Below are 24,919 nucleotides of genomic sequence, written 5' to 3' on the forward strand. Positions count from 1 at the left end.
TAATCTAGGTTTTATCGCGTCTTGTAAATATTTGTCCTCGTGATAGTATGGAAATACCACAAACTTGTTGAACTTTTAAATATGAAGAAACCTTTACTGCGTGGTAGACGGAAGATGTGGCAGTCGTTCGCCGGACACTGGCTTGTAAACTTGATAAGCGACTCTCTTCAAATACATGGCTATGTAGTGTATGATTTTTTTTTCCATAACTTCTCTAATTGAAAATTTAAATGACCCATGCTCACTCCTTCCTTTCCTCAAGAAGACCCTCCACACAGCATCCCCAAAAATTATATAATAAGGCTTTATTTAGGAGACTAAAATGACCTAATAAGGTTGTATTTAGGAGACAAAAATGACCTAATAAAGCTGTATTTAGGAAACAAAAATGTCTTAATAAGGCTGTATTTAGGAGAAAAAAATTGTTGTGTAGTTCAACATTCAATATTCATTAGGGCTATGTTATATTGTTATATCGCCCTCGCATCTAAAATAATTATCAAGAAAAATGGCTTAAAATTAAAATGAAAGAAATTCAAAAAAACTTGGGAAATGAAAACATCGGCTTTTGCCAATCTGGAAGAAGAGGCGTTTCAACATTATCATTAGTGTCCTAATGAAGGCACAGCTGTGTCGAAGCCGGTTATTGTGTTCCTTTATTATGTATTAAATTTATAATTTTTTAATTTGAACATCTGACCCCAGATTTCTCATACTTATTGACGTTAGCCACAAAGTTAGGAACAATTTTACACTTGGCCAGTGATCGCACTTTCACTAGCGTGAAGTTTCCGACATATTCAAAATGGCGATCGTGGTGTTGTAAACAGAACTTTTCACATTTTTGATGTCATTATAGTTGTTTAGCGCCGTATTTTTACAAATCGGTTTTGTTTTCTTAAAAGTCTCAATTGTGGTTAAATGTCATCGAATGTGTTTTATATCAGATGTCTGCAGTAACTCATTCTTATCCAGGTTAGTCAAAGTTTACGTTCGTCCTTGGCGTTTGTCAAATTGATATTGTGGCTTGTTGACATCAAAATCTGGTAAAATGTTACAAATATGAATGAAATTACAGTGGATAAGTAGTTTAGAAGCTGCTTCCACCGCGTTAATTCCCGCTGATCAGTATTTTTGGGTGCTTTCATTCGTTTTTGTGTACACTTTTCGCTGCAAGTGTGACTCTTTTGTGGTGTCATTATTAAGCAATTTCTTAATTCTCTTGTCTTCTAAATATTTTCAGGGATAGACCCAGCTAAGGTCATCCATAAACGTCGCGCTGGCAGTATAGGGTAAGTGATGTTAAATTATTTTTCTAAAATTTTCAATGTTTATTGCGCAAAAAATTGCCACCAAGTGATGTGCCAAGACTGCCAAAGTGTTACTCCAAAGTAGGTAATGCAAATAATATATTATGGATATTTATTGTAAATTTTATGTTACCGTTGAAATTAAATATAATTGGTCTGTCAGACAGTGGTATTCCTTGCAAATTCACAATTCGGATATTTGTTTAAATAAACCTTCACTTTTGTTTGAAAACTGTAAGCTCAGGCGCACACGAGCAACTGTAATTGCTGGCAACAGTTGCGTTGCAAAACTTGCATGCATCAAAATCTATTACGATATGTACATGCGAGGTAACGTGACTCTAGGTAGACTTTTTTAAAATTTGTATGTATTTTGAAATAGTCGCCAACTGTCACCGCAACTGAAGTTACTCGCGTGGGGTTCTAGTAATCAGTGGATAATATAACTAACTCTCTTATCATCTGTAAATATGTACAATGCTAAAAATGTGTCAAGAAAAAAGAGGTATTTTGATCTGGGTGTTGTCGTAACTTGATAAATTTACATGAATCGTAAGATACCTGAATAATTCAATTTCTCCAGGTTTTAAAACTAATCAGTATATTGCCAGAATTTTTACGGTTATTATGAACCTGTGAAGTCTACGCCGACTAATGTAGATCTATTTATTATCTCCTTTATGAGGCCGAATTATTTAGATCATCAGTATAGGATGTGAATAAAAAAAAATACCATTCACGAAAACTGAATTTTTTCCTGAACGTAATTATATCATGAATGACATTAAATAATATTACAATTTGGTATAAAAATAATAAAATCATTATCCAAATTTTTAATCATTATTGTCTCATTGTCTTTAAAAAGTAGGTACCTATTTTATTTTATTTGTTCTTTAATTCTAAGCAGTGAGGGCACCTACCACATTCGCAATGTGTAGTTTATTTGCCATAAGATACACAGATGGCACTAGTAGAATGAAATTTCTCAATGTCTGGTTCACTTTACAATATTTCAGATTTTTATTTTTAAGCAGAAATTTAAGAATATGCTACTTAATAGTTTCAGATTGACCAATTCGGAACACCATATTATAATGCAGTACTGTCCAACTTTAAAAAATTACATAGAACTGATCGTGGTTTTGATTTTTTACAGCATGTTCTAAATTTTGCATAATTGCCAAACCTATAATGTAGCGTGATATTAACTAAACCAGTATTTATTATGGTAGGTAGGTTGACAATCCTTTCTAAAAGAGATTTTCTGTTGGGTACTAAGACTGTTCGAATTTTGAATTGATCATTGTAGTTATTATAGTAAATACTACTAATACATTTTACCCTAGAAAATAGTAATGGTTATATATAATAGTAGTCCCAGAGAGAGGTCTTACAATAACGTAATCGTTCTAGTATCGTTTGCCTTTTTCTTTTCACAAAAGATGTGCGAGAAGGGAGATTTTTATCTAAGTATTTTAGGATGGTTGTGGATGACGTCATATAGAATATCTCTCTAGGAATCTCTTTGCGGCTTTTACATAAACAATTTATGTTTGTTTATAAAAATACACACGTAGGTACGTGGGATAAAATTAATAATATTATTATAATGGATGTCATATGTTGTTGGAATGTGTTTGATTACTATCTCCCGAGTTTATTTTTTTTTCATAAATTGAAAATTAAATGGCACCTTTTATTATTCTTTAAAAATTGATAATACAAAGACAACCCCATATCTATAATCTTTATGATAATTTATTATAAGTTAGGAAAAATGGTATCAAGTGAAATAAATAATAAGTCCTTACAAATAAATAATAAGAATTAAAAAAAAATAAAAATATATTTATTTTTATTTAAGATTCTTTGAAATTGCCATATAATGGTATGTATACATTTGCGAACCGAGCCACGAATTACGGGAAAGGAACAAAGTAACTGCAAGCGGCGTTTCACCCCATTTGCGGTTGCTTCGTTCCTTTCCCATAAGTTGAGGTTCAGTTTATTTATTTATTTATTTATTTATTGTTTATTTGCAAAAACAGTATGAACCAGAACATTGCAATATCGATAATTAACATTTACAAAAAAGTGAATAACAAATAGGTACATTTACAAGTGGGACAAAGAAAAAAGTTTCAAATTTAGATTTACTATTTTAAGTATTGAATAATAATATTTCACGTTTAAATACGTTGTAGGACATGTGGAAAATATCCACATTTCCTGCGAGGCAGTTAATTAACCTAGTGATTCTTCCCAAGGGCATCACCATTGGTAAGTTAGTTCTGCACCTAGGAAGAATCAAAAGCCTGTGTTGGCGGCCTCGCGCAAAATTATCCGGGACATAAAATCCTATTTTAGCCAGAATGTCTGGTATTGATACTAAACCGTTTAGTAGCTTATACGCCATCAGGAGTAATGCAACATCCCTTCTGGAACTAAGGCTGCATACACCCAGCATTCCCAAGATAAATGCTGTTGGAAACAGCCATGGGTAATAACCAAACTCTCTCATGTAGAGGTATCGTAAAAACTTTTTTTGTATCTTCTCGACCATTAGTACATAGACAGTGTCCTCTGGCCCCCATACCTGAGATCCATTCTCGAGAATGCTACGCACTAAGCTAAAGTAAAGCAGCCTTATTACTGCAAGGTTGGTCAGTTCGGCAGTTCGGCTCGTGTATGTATACGTAGCATTACATGAGATATATTATTTATATATAATTCAAAAGCAGTTCAACAAAATTACATTTTATTGCACACATTTTATTACATACGGATACGGATAAAATACTTAAAGTCTTTATCGAACGCAACAGAAAAAAACTTTTGTCTAACCCCTGCTAAGTCACCAAATGTAGCGAACTACTTGGGGTGACCGATATCATAGGCGTTGGTCTACTCACTATGACTGTATGTGAGTATCGTTCAAATGTCATGTTTTTCAAGAAAAGTGAAGAATGTGAGATTTCTCTGTACATTTTGACATGGCCCTAAAATGTTAAATAAATTAGTATGCCACAATACTCCCTGTTTGCTAAGCCAAAGCAACGTCTTCATCTAGCGTGCATGCATAATATATTTATTCGGGGGAGAGCGGGGCTAGGGAGTAGGGTGGGGGGGCAGGTCTCGTAACATTTTTCCACCCCCGCATTTTTTACCCGCCAGACAGAAGTCTCCCCTTGCTTTGTGCAGCGCGGTTATAATGAAAATTAGAAAAGGCGATCTAGTAGCCCCGCCCCACGCCCTCGAGGGCCCGATAAGGTTGTTCGAAGGTCCTCCACCGCCGCTGAGAGGGTCCTCCTGTTTTGTGTTGCGAGCCCCGCGGGCTGCAACCAACCACCTACCCCCAACCCCTTTTCGTTTTGTTGCCACCATTGAGTGTTTTATTTTTGACGTAAGCAATTTTTATTGTCCATTAAAAACAATGGCTTTGACGATAGACAACTGATTAGTCTATGTTTTCATCGATTGAAACATTCCACATTGAAGCAGTACACCTACAATGGAGTTCTTATACCAATCTTAATGCATGGCAGTGAGGTTTGAAACTCGAAGAGGAGTGGATCAAATAACGTAGAAATTGGGTCTTTGTGGTATATCCATGTACGACCGTAATGTGGAGATACCAAAATCATCTTAAGCCGACGATCCATATTAAGAAAGGGACGCTTAGATGGTTTAAGCGTGATAGGCATATGATATAGGATTTGTCAGTGAAGTCGTGGACGCCCAATAACAAGGCACTATCAAGTTATAGTCGGCACCTAAAATATTTATTGTCAAGACAGAATTCAATGTCGGCCCATCTTCTGTAAAATGGCGTGATCCTTAGTTAGTTCACTAATTGAATGCTAACTCCACCTCACACAGAAATAAAGCAACTTTGAAAGCTAGTCTGATATGCGCACAGGTCGGCGATAATCTGAACGTTGTAGGAAGTTCATTAAATATCATAAAATTATCTTACAGTCGAAATAAAGAAGAAGACATTGATTTATAAACAGTTCCTAGTTACCCTCACTGTCTATTTATGAAACCTAAATTGTTGCACTAGATTAGTTACCTCCTCAAATATTAACCGAGATAATCTCTCAATGTCGGATACCTCGTACATGAACAATATAACCAAATTACACGCAGTATTCACGGTGAATGCCTCGTGAGTGTTTAGTGTTTGCCGGCTTTTGACGGAGTTTGTACTCGGCTTGTACCGTGGGGGTGTGAGGCAGCAGTTAATTGCGTTACCTGACTACTTGATATGCCCCACTCTCCTCTCCCGGGCTGCCTGGTACCTACCACCCACTGGAGTCAGTGGAGGCCTAGGTGCCCCCAGTTCCTCAGTCGAGAAGGGGCGAATCACGAAACCACTCAAACCCAACGACAACGCCACTAAACTGGGAACAGACAATACAGATGAGCCGATAAATTAGTGTGGTTCTGTGATTGCTCCGCGTCTCGCATCAATTTACTTTGTATTACTTATCTCTTCCATGCAGACTGCTGGTAGTTTTAATGTAGGGAGGCTTCATACTGGCAGATACTCTCGGTATCCCCCTGGTGGAAGATCATCATTCAGAATAGAAACGTTGCTTGAAATGCCTTTATCCGTGTTTAGTGATCAGGTCCGAATAATCGAATATTTCCCAATCTTCCCTGTCCGCTTCTTTTCAGACTCACCATATGCTCGACTCAACTAAATAGTTACAAAACTTTTGGAGCCGCTCTCACTTTAAAAAACATCAAACAGCTGATATTAACTCCCAAGCTGCCGATTTTTTTTTTAACATCAAATTTGATATATACAGATTTGTTCAGACATAAATTGGATTCCAATAAAAAAGAGACTACTATACAGTGTTTAAATTTTTGTTAGCAAATACCAAAATTCTTTTAAGGATTTTTTTTTAAATAAAAATATTCTTAATTACGAAACCTGACATATAAATATAATTGGATTGCCGCATATGAATAGTCATAGATCTGCTTAGTATTTAAAGGATTAAGAATGTATCATGAAATGCCTGAAGTCTGAAGAATAAATGTATTTAAAAAACTTGGTAATACCTTGTGCATATTAGTTTATATACGTATGTACTATAAACTAACTCAATAAACAGTAAAAAAATTAAAATCTACTCTAAATGAAATGTAGATTCACCAGTTTCCCGCTTGTACTACGAGTTTCCAAACACCATGTGAAATCTAAATTAGTTATATTTGTTTTCTATATTACACTTCATATTATTCATTATGCCTAATTAGAGAGAAAAACGTGTTTGATCATTATTGATATTATATGGGTTTGATCATTATCGATATTATACTAATGTTTTGTTTTGACTAATTTTGATACCTACGTCTTTTTTATGGGTTTCGATTTTATTTGGACAGATTTGAAAGTAACACGGATAAACCAAAACTTGAAAATGGTTACATCTACTAAAACGTGACATTAAAATAAATAAGTTAGCATGCCTTACAGAGTCTCTCGTAATGCCACCACAGTATCGATATGTTGTCCTTAAATCGGCGGAAGTGCTTGGGCGGACAGGATATGTCACCTAAATTGCCCCCTGGCCTAATCCGTGTATTCCCTCTTCCCGGGGGAGGAAAGCCTCCCCAATCGGGATCTGGGTTCAAACTCCCTGTAATGGTTTCAAAACCCGCTTCAAAGACCAAATTATATTCACGTTTTTTTTTTTGACTTCGCGTTAAACCAGTTGACTGTTTGACATCCGTGACCTTGAGAAAAAATGACACCGAAAATCGCAAATAATTTATTCCAAAGCCGTCAAAGAGAAGCCGAGAAGCTTCATACATCAATTTAAAAAAAAAGTATTTTCTAAAGCAATATTTGGCGCAAGCGATTCTAAACTTATTATTCATATAGTTCCTGTGTACATAAGGGTTAAAATAGCTTTAAATAATTACATCGATTTTTGTATGGAGGACACCGGTGTCCCATCCACAGTTGACGGGTTTATGGGATTTTTAATGGTGACCGGATAAATCATCACAATGATTATTCATCACATCTTTAAAAAGTTATATAAAGTCATGGAAAGTAATGAAACAAAAACTTTATTAGCTGGGTTAAGTATGTTAGGTTAGGTTAGGTTAAAAAAATAATTTTTTTATCGTTTCTAATGACTTTATATCACTTTTGAAAAGTGTGTTGAATTGTCACTGTGTTGAGTTATCATGGAACCATTTTTAATATGCGCAAGTAAAAACAAATTATTACAGAAATTGGGGAAAGGTATTTCGCTTATTTCTAATGCTTAATATGCTCGAATCGAACCATTATAGGTACCCCGAAATATTGAAAGAATCGATGCTTCGAATGAATCACTCTGATACGAAGTCATCGATTTGAATATCAAACGACGGTGGAAATGTGTTGTCTTGTTAAAGACGTTGGCGTTTTGATTTCTGAAAAAGTAAATTTGTCCCGCGTTCCAGAGTAAGGGATACTCAACAGTCTACAGACTAGATCTGTATAGCCATGTAGGTACTCGGAGGGAAATGATTATTGCTAATTTATTAAAAATATCTTTTCGCATTTCTTCATGATATATAAACAAGGCAACGTGTTCCGACATCGTAAACTTGCATTTGCCCAGATATATCATGAAGTAATGCGAATTATTTGGATTTTAATTAACATGTAATACCTACTATATTCATTATTTACCAAACTTTCAGGGAACCTGTTAATTCGTTCTTTAAGGCCCACAATCCCGTTTCTAACCATATTACCAATAAATTGAAGAGATTCTATACATTAATATATTAGCAATAATTTTTCTCCATACCTTCGTCTACGTTTTTTCTACTCTCCCCCATTTCTGTCTGTTGCACAAAATTCTACAACTAGGCATGCCACTGTCCCAAACACTTTCACGTTGTGGTATTCTCATAAAAATGTTTTATTTAGTTCATGTTTGGAAAGTTAGGTTACCTTGTGCTGATTTTCTGTTACCTCCTTCCTACACCATGGGTCTCTTCAAGGCTCTCCTTCCTTTACAACTACCCTCCACACACATCACCAAAAAGACATAGCTATTATCAAACAAAATATCAATGCATAAGAGAGGAGTTGAGACAAGAGTCAAATATTCTTGATGTGAACGCGAGCCCTGAGGGTGCGGCGCCACCCCGTTGAATATTTATGGGGATTTGTAGAGACGGGCGCGCGGTAATGACGGCTGATCGGCCGCAAATCCCGGGATCATCCTTCATCTCCCACCCGATCCTTCGTCCCCGATAAGTCACTTCCTCTATCTCATCTCTCCTGCTGTCGATGGATTATTGCGTTGGTGAACTCTCTGACTGTTAAATTCTAACATACAATAAGTCTTCACTAATGATAACTTGCTTTCATTGATAATATGCATTTAAAAAAAACATTATTAAGGCGTTCTACCTCGGCGTGTAACATTTGGAATAGGGCGAAACCATGCACTCCTTATTCAAATGGCAATAAGGTTGAAATTCCCGCTTTGGCCACCTGTTTTGATGTACGTAAAAAACATCGCCAAAATGCAAGTTTTATTTTATTTTTTGCCGTGTTTTCCGATCATAATCTAAAGAACCTAATTTTCAATATTGAACATAAAACCGTATCCGAAGAGGGGCTCGTAAGTAGGAGATTTTACACTTCGAAGCATTTTTTATTGGCCTGATAATTTTTTTTTAAAAAAGCTCGATTATGGCAAAGGCCAAGATGTTTTCTACTCGCAGTATTTAATTAATGCACTTGTAATATTCCAAGGCGATCAAATTTTAAAACCAAAAAACAATCGATTTTGCATTTCATTGCCGGCAACCCGGGCGTTTATTGACATCAGCTCGACGTCGACCACGGAGACCGCCAAATGTTTTGTTGGGGTCTCCTGAATAAAAAGGCCACTGATAAACAACGCAGCAAGTAAACATTCCAATATTTTCTCGGTGGTTCATCATTCTCCCAATCAGGTTGGTTGGTCCACCTCCTGATCTTGATTCTGTTCCGCCACCTCGCTAGGAGTGGTGCAGTGATGCTATGCCGAATTTTTTTCCCTAAATTTCGGATAAAAATTTCTCTAAATTTTGGGATTCCTCTTAAGCACTGAGGAGGGACGCAATCACCGAGAGAATCAGACAATTTATTGTAATATTTAAACCAATAAACTTTTTTGAGAAGTCCCCTTTTAAAAAATTATTATTTTATTTTTTTAGATAATAATATCAATTTATATAACGCATGAAAAATGAGTGTACATATATATATATAGATAATATAAGTATAACATATAGATGTAGATATCTATTATTAAAATAATAAAGGAAGAAAAACATTTTAGAAAAATAAGCTATAATGAGTACGTAATCATAATTATATGCAGTGCTAACATATGGTTAAAGGGTATCGAACCTGGTTATTAAATTGGCTAAGCTCAGATAAAATGGTAGAGCAGGCGACTCGTGTACTATCAGGGGCGGGCAGCTTCTTTGGTCATCAGGCTCGTCCATCGGTTAGGAGGTCAAAGGGTAGGTTTATCACATAATAATAACACATGAGTAGTAAGGCACAAGGTATATTAAATGTCTCGAGAAATACAGGTTGACATAGATCTCCCTACTAACTCTCTCTACTAATTTATGACGACCGGATCAAGCGTGGATTCTACATGAATTTACGAGAATTGAACACAAGAAAAGGGGATAGGTTGAAAGCTTACGATTCGTCTTGAGGAGTGGTATGGAAGGTCATGTTGAGCCAGATCTTCCCGCGCTCGAAGGCGACGGGGCAGTTGAGATGAAGATGTGCACTCGGGATTTTACACGAGAACGGGACTCCATGGAGTTGGTTTGAGCCGAGATTACGAACATGATTGGAGATTGATAGCGATTAATTAGGAAACTGGGACGAGATTGCGTCCGTTCGCGTAATTATGCAAGTCATCGCGAGTGTTTGCGGTCCGTTTTACAAGAGACCCTGTTGCCACCGCTGAGGCCGGTGCTGGACTGGGGAAGCGCCGCCAAGCAAGCGGGGTCGGGGAACGGGGAGCGCGCTGCTTGCTGCCGACGGTCTGCTATTGAGCACGTGATTTTAACATCTGGCCGCGTGGTCAGTAAGGTGGCCAAACGTTCTTTATTGTAGAGTGACCATTGTTTTAACTGTAGGGGGATTATATTACGTAACACATTCTCCCTCCGCCAGTAAAAGGCGACGTGGTAATGAAGCTTTAGGCGCAAAAAATCCTCTTCATCTTGTCGTGAGGTGAGTAGAGAGAGAAAAAAGTGTGATTTACAAAAAAACAAAGAAGAAAGAGTACATGGTTATGCAATGATGAAAAGACAACATACAAGGTTATGCAGTGATGAAAAGACAAACATACAAGGTTATGCAGTGATGAAAAGACAAACATACAAGGTTATGCAGTGATGAAAAGACAAACATACAAGGTTATGCAGTGATGAAAAGACAAACATACAAGGTTATGCAGTGATGAAAAGACAACAACCTGACTCTAAAATTTCATTGGTCTGTAAGCTAAGTTTGAAGAGCGTAGTGTTCGTTGAGTACCAAGTAGACGTAATTTCACTGAAGTTATTTAAGTTACACTTTCACTGTAACTTGACCCATTTGAGATTGCACTCAAGTATCACTAGGGCCATAGAAATTGAACTGTGCTTCTTGGTTGTGGTTGAGAGATGGTGATGCTGAGGGCCGGAAGTGTCCGGGTTCTGATGTTGTACCAGCGTGAATTCCATTATGCTGATGAGGTGGGGCAGTGGTTGTCAAGGTGAAATGAAGTTGGTAAAGACATGGAGTAATACCAGTAAGTTGATTGATGATTGATGCGTGTGATGGCTATTATGTTGAGTTTGCGCATCGGCAAGTGGTTGATTTGTACAATGGCCCGTAGTTGATTGTACGACGGCAAGTAGTTGATCTGTACAAATGGCAAGTAGTTGATTTGTACAAACGGTAGGTAGTTGATTGCACAATGGCAAGTGGTTGTTTGCACAACGGCAAATAGTTGATTGCACAACGGCAAGTGGTTGGTTGCACAACGGCAAATGGTTGATTTGTACAAACGGCAGGTAGTTGATTGCAGGAACATAACTAACCTTGAGCTGGCATGCTCTGAGGTTGGTTCTTTTGAATGTGGTTTGAATGATGAGACAACTTGATTTGCAACTGCACGCACGACTCACACCTAATTTGGGTGCGGTCGGGTGTTTTTTGGTACGCAGAGATTGGAGAGAAGTGAGTGATGGAAGTGAAGGCGGCAAAGAAGTGAAGCTCAGCTTGCAGGTGATGAGGAGGGCTGCTGGTCTTCTTTTTAATCCGGGGACAGGTTATTATTATAGTCAAAATTCTTGAAGTTTACCTGCCTGGTAGACCAATGATGAAAAAACGTTTGGAGAGAAACAAATTGTGTTCAAGAGAAAAGACAAAAAGACAAAAAAACGTTGTTGGTTAGAGAGGAGAGAGTAGAGAGAGATCTATTATGCTGACTATACCATGAGTATCCCGAGATTGGGGAGACAAAAAGACTATCACGACTGGCGTGAGGTTACCTATTTGATTTACAAGGTAGGTAGGTGGTTGTGCCGTAGTAACACCAAGTTTCTGAAAGAAGTTGGCCTTCCATGGCCGGTGTTAGCGCTTGAGCGATAACAACTTACGACTTTCAAAATTACAAGAAATGTGTTGATTACCTAGGAATGGGGTGAAGAGGAAGTTTTTGAAGCAGATTTCATGGATAAAGATTGTCTTAAAGACAGACGATACGCTATGTGCGTAGGGTACACCTTCCAGATTCATGAAATTAACCTCAAGAATAATGAGGGATGAGGAAAAAATGGCGTTGAGCGAGAAGGTCTGCTGGTGATGGAGCTGATTCTCCGTTCGATCTTTTTCAGAGAACGAAATGTGGTCAACCAGCAGATTTCTTAGCTCTTTACAAATATACATGAGTTTGATGGAAGGGTGAAGGATGGAGGGTTTGAGCAGCGAAAATTGATAGTGACTGAGCTAATTCTCAATTCGATCTCCATGTGAGGACGAAATATATCAACCAGCAAATTTCCTAACTCTTTACACATATACATGAATTTGATGAAAAGGTGAAGGAGAATACACAGTAATAACAATCTAATCTTTCACGTGTATTTGGTGAAAGATTAGGGGTCGTTTTTAATCTTCTACAGTTTGTGAGAACATGACAGACCCTTGCTCAAGCTTCACAAACCTGGGAGTTTTTCTTATTCGTCTCCCAGACAACGAGTTAGGTGGTTTTGTGTCACTGTCTCAATTAACTCCCACGACACGATACCTCATAACCAACAGTGAAGCTGATGGCTAGTCCATGGTCAATGATAGTGGATGGTTCTTGGGTCCGCTTGACAAGAAGTCCACAGGTATCAGTTAGCGTAAAAAAATTGCTGAATGCACAGCTTCATGTTTGTTTGAAGAGAACAAAAAATTCTCACTACAGTGAAGGACATTTCCCTCAGTGTCATGAGTAATACAAAAGGGTCCCAATTAAGGGCGACAAGTCAGGGTAAAATGATCTACGTCTGGTAGAACAAGTACATAGTGTCAACTTATTTAAAGAAAACAACAACAAGATATTGTATCGTTCGCACGAATCATGGTAAATATTATAACGTTTCCACGTCTCATGTAGAAATTGAACGAATTACGAAAGAACCCTAGTATTGAAAGGACGGTACAACATAGATATTTATAACCATTTATGGAACAAATTATCTCTTTGGCCACAGTGTATGTGAGCCAGTAAAAAAAGTAATTATAACGAACTTCTCGTATCACGGTAGATATTATAACATTCTCATGTATAGTGTTAGATTTTATAACGATCCCTCGTCTCATGGTGGATATTGTAACATTCTCATGTATCATGAAAATAACATATCAACGTTCAATAATAAAAAAGTACCATTTCAATACCGGAAAAAGATACATACACAATGTCAAAAACAATCAAGTAGTGGCTATTGGTATTATCAAAAAGGACAATGGCATAACCTTTGGTTGGGTTTATGCGTTTAGTTGGCAATAATACAAGACATATGCCTAAAGATGTCTTACGCGAGACACACAGTATAGCAGAAGAGACCTATTTGGTTTTACTAACTCTTTGCTTACAAAAAGGTTTGTAGTGGTTTATTTAAGACCTTTTAGGGTTTTACTTACTTAAAATGACCAAACACAAAACGGGGAACACACTTGGTGTTGCCAAAATTGCCACAAACACGAATGTTGTGAACTTTATGATACAAATTGATACAAGTGGCACCTAGAGACACAGGATGACTTAATATAAGTGACCTGGCTCGGTGTATTTGACAAGGCAAATTAATGTCATTTAAGTCAAAATATAGTACATAATATAACAAATTGGGGTCAGAAAGTTGAGATCTTAAGACTTTACATACTCAATGTGACCGAAAGGTGTTATTGTTATTGATGAGGAGGACAAAACGGTGTTTGTTCTCCTTTACAACAACCTTTTTCAGAATTGACGTGTCAATATCAAATTCTGAAAAAACAACAAATTAGAGCAAATGGGAATATTGAGCGCCATTCAATTTTTTAGACAAAACTGAAAAAACTTTAAAAAAGGTAATTGTAACTTTTATTTGTTACACCTTTGTAAGCATGAATCAAATGACGATACCAAACTGGAATTTACACACGCATTATGATTATAAGTTACAGGGGTAAGAAAATTCACCTCAATTGGGTGTATGTTGCAAAGGGTCATTGTTTTATGTACGATGGAGCCCAATGGAACAAATGTGACGAACAAATGTGAAAGAACAATGTGAAAAAACAATGTGAATAACAAGGAACATGAGAGAATTAAAAAAAACATTTACATAAAATGTTGTACGTGACTTTTTGTGGTAGTTATGACAAAAAATAGTTATATATTTAGTGTCGTAAGTGTCAGAATGGTGACGACTAACAATTGATGTCCAGGGTCATGACTCCGGGAGCATCAATCGTTTTGGAGGTGGAAAAAGTCTCTTGACTAGAATGATATCAATTCCAGAGAAGATACGTACAAAATATGAGTACAATTTATATACATTACACGGTGAGGTGTGACAAAGAAACAAAAATAACAAAAGGTTTATACAAAAGAGCATAGTAGTACAAGAATGGGTGAGAAATGATTAAAAACCACAGTTGACACTTCTGTGTTTTTAGAAAAATGAGAAGGTTACCTTGCAGAGGTCGAAATGCGAGTTTTTATATGAAACTTACGCGATAGGACATGCTGTTTGTCTGCACGAGGGCCAAATCTCGTGGGACAAAGGTAGAGCCAAAAGTTTGTTAGTTATGAGTGTAGTGACCTAGTGAAGGTGGTGTCCATTGTGTCCACACTTCCTAGTTTGACAATATCTTTCACGTGGTAGTTACCGATGTGTTTACCAGAGGCGTCCGATAGGGTATATACTACATCTGAGATTTTTCTCAGCACTTTTGCTTTAACAAAGCGAGGAGCTAGTTTTGCAGAGAAGTACAAAGCACCTTGTGAGAGTGTGTTGTTGCGTCTCCAAACTGTGTCGTTTTCCTTAAAGGTGACATGTTTTCTGCGTAGATTGTGTCTGTTTGTGTCAGCAATTATACTGCCGGGTTGAAATTGCAGCCCTTTTATGTATTTCCTGTTGTGAAATGCTGCGTACTTAATCAGGACGTTTTTGGTTTTGTTGAAAGGAGAAATATTCCTGTCTTTTAATTCCTTTTCTAAGCTTTGAGTACTTTGAGAGCAGATGTTGGCTATTATGCCTAAGGTGTTGTTTTGAGGATTCATTTTGTGGAAGTTGATTTAGACTTTGTGAGAAGAAAAAAGAATTGTCTGAGTGTGTGGCTGGTTGTTTTTCAAAAAAAATACCAGGGGTTTGCTTGTGATGGTAGGTGAAGAATTTTGTGAAATTTTTTCAAAGTCCCAGTTATGGAAAAAAAATGGCCAGCGGTTTCCTTGTGTTTTTGATGGAAAAGTCCCTGAGATGTGCGTTTTTGAAAAATTTCCGAAAAATTTTCGAAGTTCCAATTATGGAAAAAAAATGGCCAGCGGTTTCCTTGTGTTTTTGATGGAAAAGTCCCTGAGATGTGCGTTTTGAAAAATTTCCGAAAAAATTTCAAAGTTCCAATTATGGAAAAAAAAAATGGCCAGCGGTTTCCTTGTGTTTTTGAAGGAAAAGTCCCTGAGATTGTGCGTTTTTGAAAAATTTCCGAAAAATTTTCGAAGTTTCAATTATGGAAAGAAAAAATGGCCAGCGGTTTCCTTGTGTTTTTGATGGAAAAGTCCCTGAGATTGTGTGTTTTGAAAAAAATTTCCGAAAAAATTTCAAAGTCCTAGATGAGTGAAGAAAATTTTTGAAAAAAAAAAAATTTCTTCCGAAAAAAACAAAAAATTCAAAGTGCAGATTTCGAGAGAGTATTGTTTGTTTTTTCAACAATTATTGGAGGGTTTGTTTGTGATTCGTGACAAATTGTCTGAATTTAAGCAGAACCAGTGTTTGGTTATTTACACGCTAGTTCCTTACATCCCGTCAAAGTTGCGCCTATTAGCAATGTGTGACAGATGGGGCATTCACGTCAACGCGAATCTCAATTATATGTAAAGGGTAAGTCGGCTTTCAAGACTTTTCTTTCGAAAAGGATACTCTACCCACCTTTATTACATATAAAGCGGAATTATCAAATGACAGAAGGGCGTTAGTTTTCCTTGTCTATGTATTTTGCAGAACGATGCTGGCTTATGGCTCCACTAACAAGGAATTTATTTTGTATCATGAACAAGATTTGAAACTGTTGAATTGTATTTTTATTGTGGCTCATTCTCTCTAATAGTTGCACTTGGAAAGTAAACCATTGTGGTTTTGGATCACTATGTGATGTTTGAGATGTCCGAAAAGAAGTAAACGTCGATTGCGCACTTTGTGATGGAATACCGGTACTTAAAATTTGTCGAGTGACGATTCGTAAAACTTGTAATTTAACACCGAATGGCTTTAATGTGACACGGTTGTTTTAAATTTGACGCGATGGTTTGTAGAATAGCTATGATTTATTGGAAGAAAACATTGTTATTCAAAGGTTAATACAAAACAAGGCATGAAAACAGAGTGAAGGAGTACAAGATTATTTCCAATTTGACCTCCCGATGGACGATTAATTACCAAAAAAAAATCCACGTTGCGCCAGTGCTAACATATGGTTAAAGGGTATCGAACCTGGTTATTAAATTGGCTAAGCTCAGATAAAATGGTAGAGCAGGCGACTCGTGTACTATCAGGGGCGGGCAGCTTCTTTGGTCATCAGGCTCGTCCATCGGTTAGGAGGTCAAAGGGTAGGTTTATCACATAATAATAACACATGAGTAGTAAGGCACAAGGTATATTAAATGTCTCGAGAAATACAGGTTGACATAGATCTCCCTACTAACTCTCTCTACTAATTTATGACGACCGGATCAAGCGTGGATTCTACATGAATTTACGAGAATTGAACACAAGAAAAGGGGATAGGTTGAAAGCTTACGATTCGTCTTGAGGAGTGGTATGGAAGGTCATGTTGAGCCAGATCTTCCCGCGCTCGAAGGCGACGGGGCAGTTGAGATGAAGATGTGCACTCGGGATTTTACACGAGAACGGGACTCCATGGAGTTGGTTTGAGCCGAGATTACGAACATGATTGGAGATTGATAGCGATTAATTAGGAAACTGGGACGAGATTGCGTCCGTTCGCGTAATTATGCAAGTCATCGCGAGTGTTTGCGGTCCGTTTTACAAGAGACCCTGTTGCCACCGCTGAGGCCGGTGCTGGACTGGGGAAGCGCCGCCAAGCAAGCGGGGTCGGGGAACGGGGAGCGCGCTGCTTGCTGCCGACGGTCTGCTATTGAGCACGTGATTTTAACATCTGGCCGCGTGGTCAGTAAGGTGGCCAAACGTTCTTTATTGTAGAGTGACCATTGTTTTAACTGTAGGGGGATTATATTACGTAACAGCAGGCAAAAGTAAAAGTAAATAGATGATCATTTAACCCCTCAGGCCTCTGGCATATTCTGTTTTTATTATTTTTTTTGACAGGTGATGAAATACGTTTTTAACATATGACTTTTTAAATTATTGTAATTAAAATTATCTAATGTTTTTTCTAACTAGTATTACTGATCCAGAAAAAAAACATTTACAAAGTTACGTAATTTTTTTTAAATTACGGTTGGAAACGTTTGATTCGTACATTACATTGTGGTTTTATTATTAATTTATAATTTGAATATAAAACATGGTATTTTCTCTTTCTAACACTGTTTAGATCATATTTCTTGGTAGGGGAGATACAACGATTTCTTTTTGAGACCTATATGAGCTGTTCCCAAAAGTGAAGAAATTAGGCCTGAGGGATTAATATTATGTGTTGCCAGTGTAAAAATCAGAATAGTATTATGTTTAAGATTAAGTGTACTAGCAATTCCAGTGATATTGTCGTATTAGGTGAAAAAAAAAGTTTTGCTAGGAGCTAGTGTTCAAAATTACCCTAGATTTTGCGGTAATATCACCTTTTCCTCATGTATTTTTCTTTTCCGTAGATCTAGGGAAATTTCCCTAGACATACCATCACTGGGCGGTGGGTAGGGGGTAAGCGCGGGACGCCCCGCTCCAGGTGAGCCCGAATGGGTGTGTGTGTGTGTGTGCGTGTCTATGTGTGTATGTGTCAGGGGCCCGGACTAGAGTGAGGAAACGCATGCCGTGAATGCCAAATCAGATTAGGCTCAGCCCAAAACATTCCGCCCCCGCCCTGCCGCCCTGCCGCCATGCCGCCCTGCCGCCCCCCGTCAAGTCTGCTTGCTCAGGGCGGCATAAACACCAGTGACGGGACATTGCGCCAAATTTTTCTTCATCCAAAAAAATAAATATCTTCATGGGTTCATCTCCGATTCATTATCATTGCATTACTATCTATATATACACTCTTAGTATATAGTTCTGGTGAAAGACCACCATTATGAATCGAAACGTTGCTTGAAGTGGCTTTAGCCATGTTTGGTAACCAGGTACCTTCCCTTCAGCCTTAACCCGTCTCAACTTTGCCTAACCGGGTGCGCTATGGTTCCCCTGTCTTCATACTGTACCTACAATTAGGGGCGTTCTTGTGGGGTGTAATGCTACGTACGCGAGCCGAACTGCCGAGCTGAACCTCCACTTATGGGAGAGGAACAAAGCAATCACAAATGGCGCTAAACACCGTTCGCAGTTGCTTCGTTCCTTTCCCGTAATTCGTGGCTCCGTTCGCGTTTCGGTTCATAAATATAAACGTACCAAAAATTACTAACTAACCATCACGCCGTTTCCCCGCAGGGGTAGGCAGAGAGGACGGACCGCCAAAAAAAACACGGTCTTGGCACACACACTCCTTGCCTCATTCACATTCATACATCATCTCATACATACTCTTCTATTATTCTGACTCTTGACATGGCCCGACTCAAGTATCTGATTCCCTTGATTGTGCCACGTCTTCATCGGGCGTCTCCGACTTCTGCTACCATTCACATTTGAGTAATATATTCTCCTTACATCCTTTCTTCATTCATTCGCTCTACATGCCCCGTCCCTTTCTTAATCTTGCTCATTACGCTTACATCAGGCTTGCACTCTGTGGATCTCCACATTTCTCACATGATAATACATGGTTTTACCACACATGCGCCCCATTGGTCTCATTTCTACAGCATTCAGTCTACTTTCATCCTTTCTCTGCCAGTTACATGCCTCACTTCCGTACATCGAGGTAGGTACCAGCACTCCATTGTGGACTGCTAGCTTTGCTTCTTTGGACATTTTTTTGTTAGCGCCAACTGCGTTCAGTCCTCCATTAACGGAGTTACCTGCATTTACCCTTCGTTTAATATCTCTGTCAGCCTTCCCATCTCTTGTAAACATACTCCCTAAATACCCAAACTCATCCACCAGCTCCAAGTATTTCTCATTCACAACTATATTGCACACTGTTTTCGTACTCTCTCTTTCAAACACCATGACTTTAGACTATCTAGATATTCATCATTAACTCATTCTTCATAGGTACATAGGTACTTCGTTCATCCTAGACACGAGAGACTGTAGATAGTGTAGATCTGCCATTCTGTTAGCAATCAGCACCGGTATACGTACCATAAAATAAAATAAAATCTTTGTCCGTTGGCTACATTTTTTAAGTATACCCAAGGAGCAGAGAAGTACCCTGAAGTAATACAACGTTCTATTTGTGTTCTTTAAGTAGACACAGATAATAAATCAATGTTTGTCATTCGGTTCGGCCTTTTGAGTATCGCGTGCCGGGAGAGCAGCTCCCCTGTCACGGACCGACACGGCGTTTTGTATCACCCTTGATACCGTGTAAAGTATTAAAGATTTACGTCGGCTTGTAGACTAGACGCGTATAGAGTCATTATTATAAGGCCTTTGTAGTTTTCTTGGAGATTCTTCCCACCCAAAGTCCCCGAGAAGGAAAGTGGCTTAATGCTATCTCCGACGGGGGAGGGACTTATTACCCGTCATAGATTATTATTACTTTGCTTAATTTATTCTACTTTGCGTCTCTTCTACCTCCGAAAGCCACTGAGCGCTCACGATCCACCCCCGTTAATCCACTTGCTATTTAGTTACAACTTACATAACTGGGGCACGATAAAGCGTCTAGTTATTGCTTTTTCCCTTGTCGGTTATTCATTTGATCCGTTATTATAAATTTAAAAAAAATGTCATGATACAGTTGCTGTAACTTCGGTTTAAGGCGATCCCGTACGTAGTAATTCAAAATTATGTGTTTTTGGTTTGAAAATTTGGTCGCCTAGAAATGTTTCAGATGCTTTAATTAAATTCTGCGAGTAGAATACATCTTGGCCTTTGAAATAATCGAATATTTTTTTAGATAAGTCTTTTTATAAGCCCAGAAAAAAATAATGTAAAGGCCTATGAAAACTGCTTTAAAGTTCAAAATCTCCTACTTACGAACCCATTTTAGGTTATGATTTTATTGTATAATGTGGCAAATTAACTTATTTATAAAATGATCGAAAAAAAATTAAATATTTATGTCTGAACATCCACAAAATAAAATAAAAGGCACTTTTTGGCCATGTTTTTTTCTTGCATAAATCAAAACAGGCGGATGGTGCTAAGCGGGAATTTAAACCTTATCGCCATCTACGTAAGGGTTGTTATTGATAGCGGCTCACTTTAAAATATTACACGACGTAGTGCATCGCCTTTGAACTCAACTTTTGATTTTAATTTAAGCTTCGCTTCCAAAATTGGAAGTATTTGTTGGGAGAATCCAGACAAGCGATTAAGTAGGTACCTATATTATAATATCACTAACTGAAAATTATTTTAATTGTCATTTTCAAAATTGGAACTCATTTGTCGGGAGTTCAGACTATCCCCATTGATGTATTATATTTAGATGAGCTACGCAGAGAAATTGGTTCCACTTTTTTACCTCCAATTTGACATCCAACGTTCTACCACCGAACTGCCAGAAACTATAAACTAATCCTAAACTAATTCTCCGCGCACTGCTACTCGAATGATAATAGTAGAAGACGTTTCGACGAGATATTAGTACGCACTATCGCTTCTATCCGCTTTTGTAGGTATAAATAATCGTGTAATGTATTACTTGCTCACGCTCTTTTTTGGCAAAACAATATAATACAACATATATCTGTCTGCATTTAAAAAACAGTGATGCATCATTTACGCAATACACGATTCACAAGTGCATACCTATGTTTATATATGTATACAGGTATATAGTTAAAGAGTTCGTAAAGCAGTGAGGCACAACCTTCACAGCCGGAGGGCCAAATTACCTGCTTTAAATTTGTTTAAAAGTTTTACTTTTCAGTCAGTGGCATCGCTAGTGTTGATTTTTGATATGTGAATACTTATTTGTATTTTTTAGAACGGTAACCATTTAATTCAACATCTAACAATTACCCCATTTTTCCAAAAAAGAAATTACCTTGTTCGAATGAGAATTGGACGTTGTTTCTTTCTTTCTAACCATTTTAAAATTGTCTCCCTAGATTGTACTTTTTATGGTCTAGAAGCGGGAACTTCAGATCACATATTTTTGATTGTCTGAACTCGACTTCAATCTTCCATATAAATTCACCTTCCCTCACTCCATAATTTGAAATAATGGCCTTTATGTAAAAAAAAACTTCAAAATTTTATTTTTTTATAAAATATAGATATTAATTTTCAAAACATATACCAGATAACTAACTACCTTTAATCCCTTGTTACGAAGCCTTAGACACATTACGCTATATTATGCGCGCATAATTTGGGCGTGGCATAAACGTATTATCTGTCTGGGTGACACACTACGCTATAATCTTCCTCCGGAGAGGGGGTCAGATCAATTGGGGAACTGCCGCCGAATATTATTTCTTTGTATGGGATCTGTCACTTTGACAGATGACAGCCGCGTAATTACCACGCTCCGTAAATTGTTCTGACCCCTTCTGCCGTAATTTTCGAATATCGCCTGGCTAGCAGATCACTGCGCATATCGTCGCCACGCCCACTCTTATATTACATCATCTTTTTAGATGTGAAAGGTCTGTATGGGATTGTATGACGAGCAATATGGAGTTATATAAAACGCTTAGAACTTATAGCGTAATCTGACAGCCCCTTTAAGTATATGTACCTATAATACCTAATTCATCCAAATTTTGACTATTCTATAACGGGAATTACTCCTAGTTGGACAGTCAAAACATTCTAAATGTCTAAATCCAAATATATACCTAATAAATAAACCCTTGAAGGGTGAAAACAGGAAGATTTTGAAAAAATAATCAATCATAGAACGTACAAACAAAACGCCGCAGACGAAAAACTTCTGTCTCGAAGGGCAAACCCATAAATGTAATTTTTTCCAGAAATTCAGCCAGTGAACCCATTTCATATGGCCCACGGGCCGCTTGTTGTGCATCGCTGTTGTAAAGCAAGCTATATTCGGGACGTCACAGGTCACAGCTAACAGCGTCCGGCGATCAGCGCTCACTCTCTGATTGTCCTCGACGATTTGAGGGATTTAATTACTTTGAAGTGTATCGGAGAGTCGTGAGGTCAAATTGGAGCCGAAACTAGACTCAGTGGACCATTTAAAGTGCGTTGAAATATCTGAATTTATTCCAAGATTAGGTTCAGATTATCCAGCGATTTAGATAGTCCATTGACCTATCTGATTTGTCTCTAGAGTTCAGTTGATCGGTTTCATTTTATATGGAGATTTGATGGTGGCTACATAGGGATGCTCAGGTACTTTGTTCCATATCCAGTACTTTCAATAAATGAGAGGTTAATCATGCTTTTAATTTGATAATTTCTATGTTTGATTGCAGCAACCCGTCATATTGATTACAGTCATTACCATTTGTGTTGAAATTACCACATTCTGTATTATTTATAATCCCTGACCCCTGAACTCTCGGTGTTCTGAATTTAGCCTTGAACATTAATCCCATTGGTTAAATAATTCTATTACTGTTAGAATTATGTGCCTATTTGAAAAAAAAGAGTTATGAGTTCAATAAATCGAAAAGAATGATTCTGAAACCTCACAGAAATAATTTTATATGGACTTCGCACAGGAGGCATTGAGGAAAATTATGTTCCTCTGGACCAGAGGTTCCCAAACTTTTTTGCCCCGTAGACCACTTGCCATTTTTTTTTCCGTAGACCCCCTGCCTGCCGAATATTGAATTTTCATTATTTTTTTTCCTAAAAAGATTCCCTTCCCTTGCCTGCCCTATAACCGGGTGGCGATATAGTTCCTCTGTTTTTGAATTGTGCAGACAGGGGCGCCCTTGTGAGTTTGGTGCGTATTACACCAAATTTTCATTTGGTGTAATACACACCAAATGAAAAGGGAGCAGGATAAGCAACGGGAATTTCTTTCTGTAGATGGCCCTACAGAACTGCCCCTCAAGTTATTTGTTAGCGCTTATTCCGATTAGTTCTTCTTGTCATATGATATCCGATTCTTCAACATTCCATTTCCACAGTCAAAATGTCCTCAAACTTAGTTTTGAAGTCTGTATGAAGTACATTTAAATATTGAACGTAATTATTACCCTGGACGTTTTTCAAAAACAAGTTGGGGAACTAGGAAAATTCGCGGCTTCCAATGTGCAATGTTTTGGTTCAATATATCAATTCTGACGAGAAAAGGAACGTAGACTCTATTTATATACCTCAATAAACAACTTTACGCTATATAAACATACAAATCAAATAAGTAATTTCTCGGTCTATTATTAGTATTACGTAAACTGTGTTAGGTGTAAATGGGGGTCCGCTCGTATGTACACCCATTTGAATCTCGTGAACCCCCAATTTTTTTTCTCGCTGACATAGACCCCCAGCAAGCCGATATCAACCCCATTGGGAACTTTGGGAACCTCTGCTCTGGACCTACGTCAAAATGTTGGGCGCGCATTTGGCGTGTTTCCCAACTGTGCACCGGTAGTTTTGGTCGAGGTGATGAATGATGCTAGTTCACGGGGCATCTTCCAATCAATCGATAGTCCTGTCCACACACCACGCTCCAACGTTCGAGGCAGCAGTTACTAACCAACATTTTTTTAAATTATTCGTTATCCGGTTAAAAACGGGATTGCAGGTTCTTAACGAATAATTGACAGGTTTCCTGACAAACGTTTCGTAAAATACTTATTATGACGATATCGGAACACGTGTTCATAAAAATCCTAATATTTTTGCATTTCGACATTATATCGCACCTCCGGTGCTAAACTGTCACTTATGCAAGTTTTGTCAAAATTGATCTGAGTATGAGAAAAAATAACTAATGTACCTCTTTACTTGGTGTGTCATCGTCGCTTGTGTAGTGCGTATAATTTCCGCGTGAGGGCAGTTATGTCGTTATGGTTTTGGTGCAAATCTGACCTCCACTGGGAGAAACAACGTTTGATTGGTTAGTTGCGCGCGGCAACCCGCACGTGTAGCAGTCTCCTGGAGCTACAACGCCACTAAGGTAATTGTGACAATTCATTTTTATGATTTTGGAGCAATAACAACACTTAAGTTTGTTGTGACATTTTTTTCTTGAAATAATAAAGATACTTGTGTACGTAGTGACATTGTTTCCCCAATCCTTATGTTTTATGGTATAAAGTTTTCGTTCGATTAACAATTGTGACAATGTTACATGACAGGTTCAAGTTAAATAAGGAAGAAAAAAATTTAAGTAGACTTGAAAAAGACAGGGATATGAAAAAGTGTCATGAACCTGACACCAACACAATTGTTTTCATCTATGACTTACAAGCAGTGTTACCCTGTCCTGTTGGCATATCAAGCTCTTTTTACTACAAATTGAGACTAAATTGTTATAATTTAACAATGTCTAATGCAAAAAAGAAAGAAACAACCTGTTATTTTTAGCACGAAGGCTTGGGCAATAGAGGAGCCATAGAAATAGGATCATGTGTGTATAAATACCTGGAGCAGATTGC

General features: G+C 37.7%; 1 protein-coding gene across 1 annotated transcript in view; it reads left to right on the plus strand.

Moving 5' to 3' along the window:
• The first annotated feature begins 793 nt into the window (after positions 1-793).
• tgo (Aryl hydrocarbon receptor nuclear translocator homolog tgo) overlaps positions 794-24,919 on the plus strand; it is a 194,821-nt gene continuing 170,695 nt past the window's right edge. Inside the window, exons 1-2 of the mRNA XM_089650664.1 lie at positions 794-975; positions 1,244-1,292. Coding sequence (XP_089506790.1) covers positions 948-975; positions 1,244-1,292 — 77 coding nt within the window. The 5' untranslated portion in view covers positions 794-947. The remainder of the gene's footprint in view (positions 976-1,243; positions 1,293-24,919) is intronic.

The sequence above is a fragment of the Hesperophylax consimilis genome, chromosome 3 (assembly GCF_061612785.1).
Source record: "Hesperophylax consimilis isolate HC1 chromosome 3, BYU_Hcon_1.0, whole genome shotgun sequence".
NCBI lineage: Eukaryota > Metazoa > Arthropoda > Insecta > Trichoptera > Limnephilidae > Hesperophylax > Hesperophylax consimilis.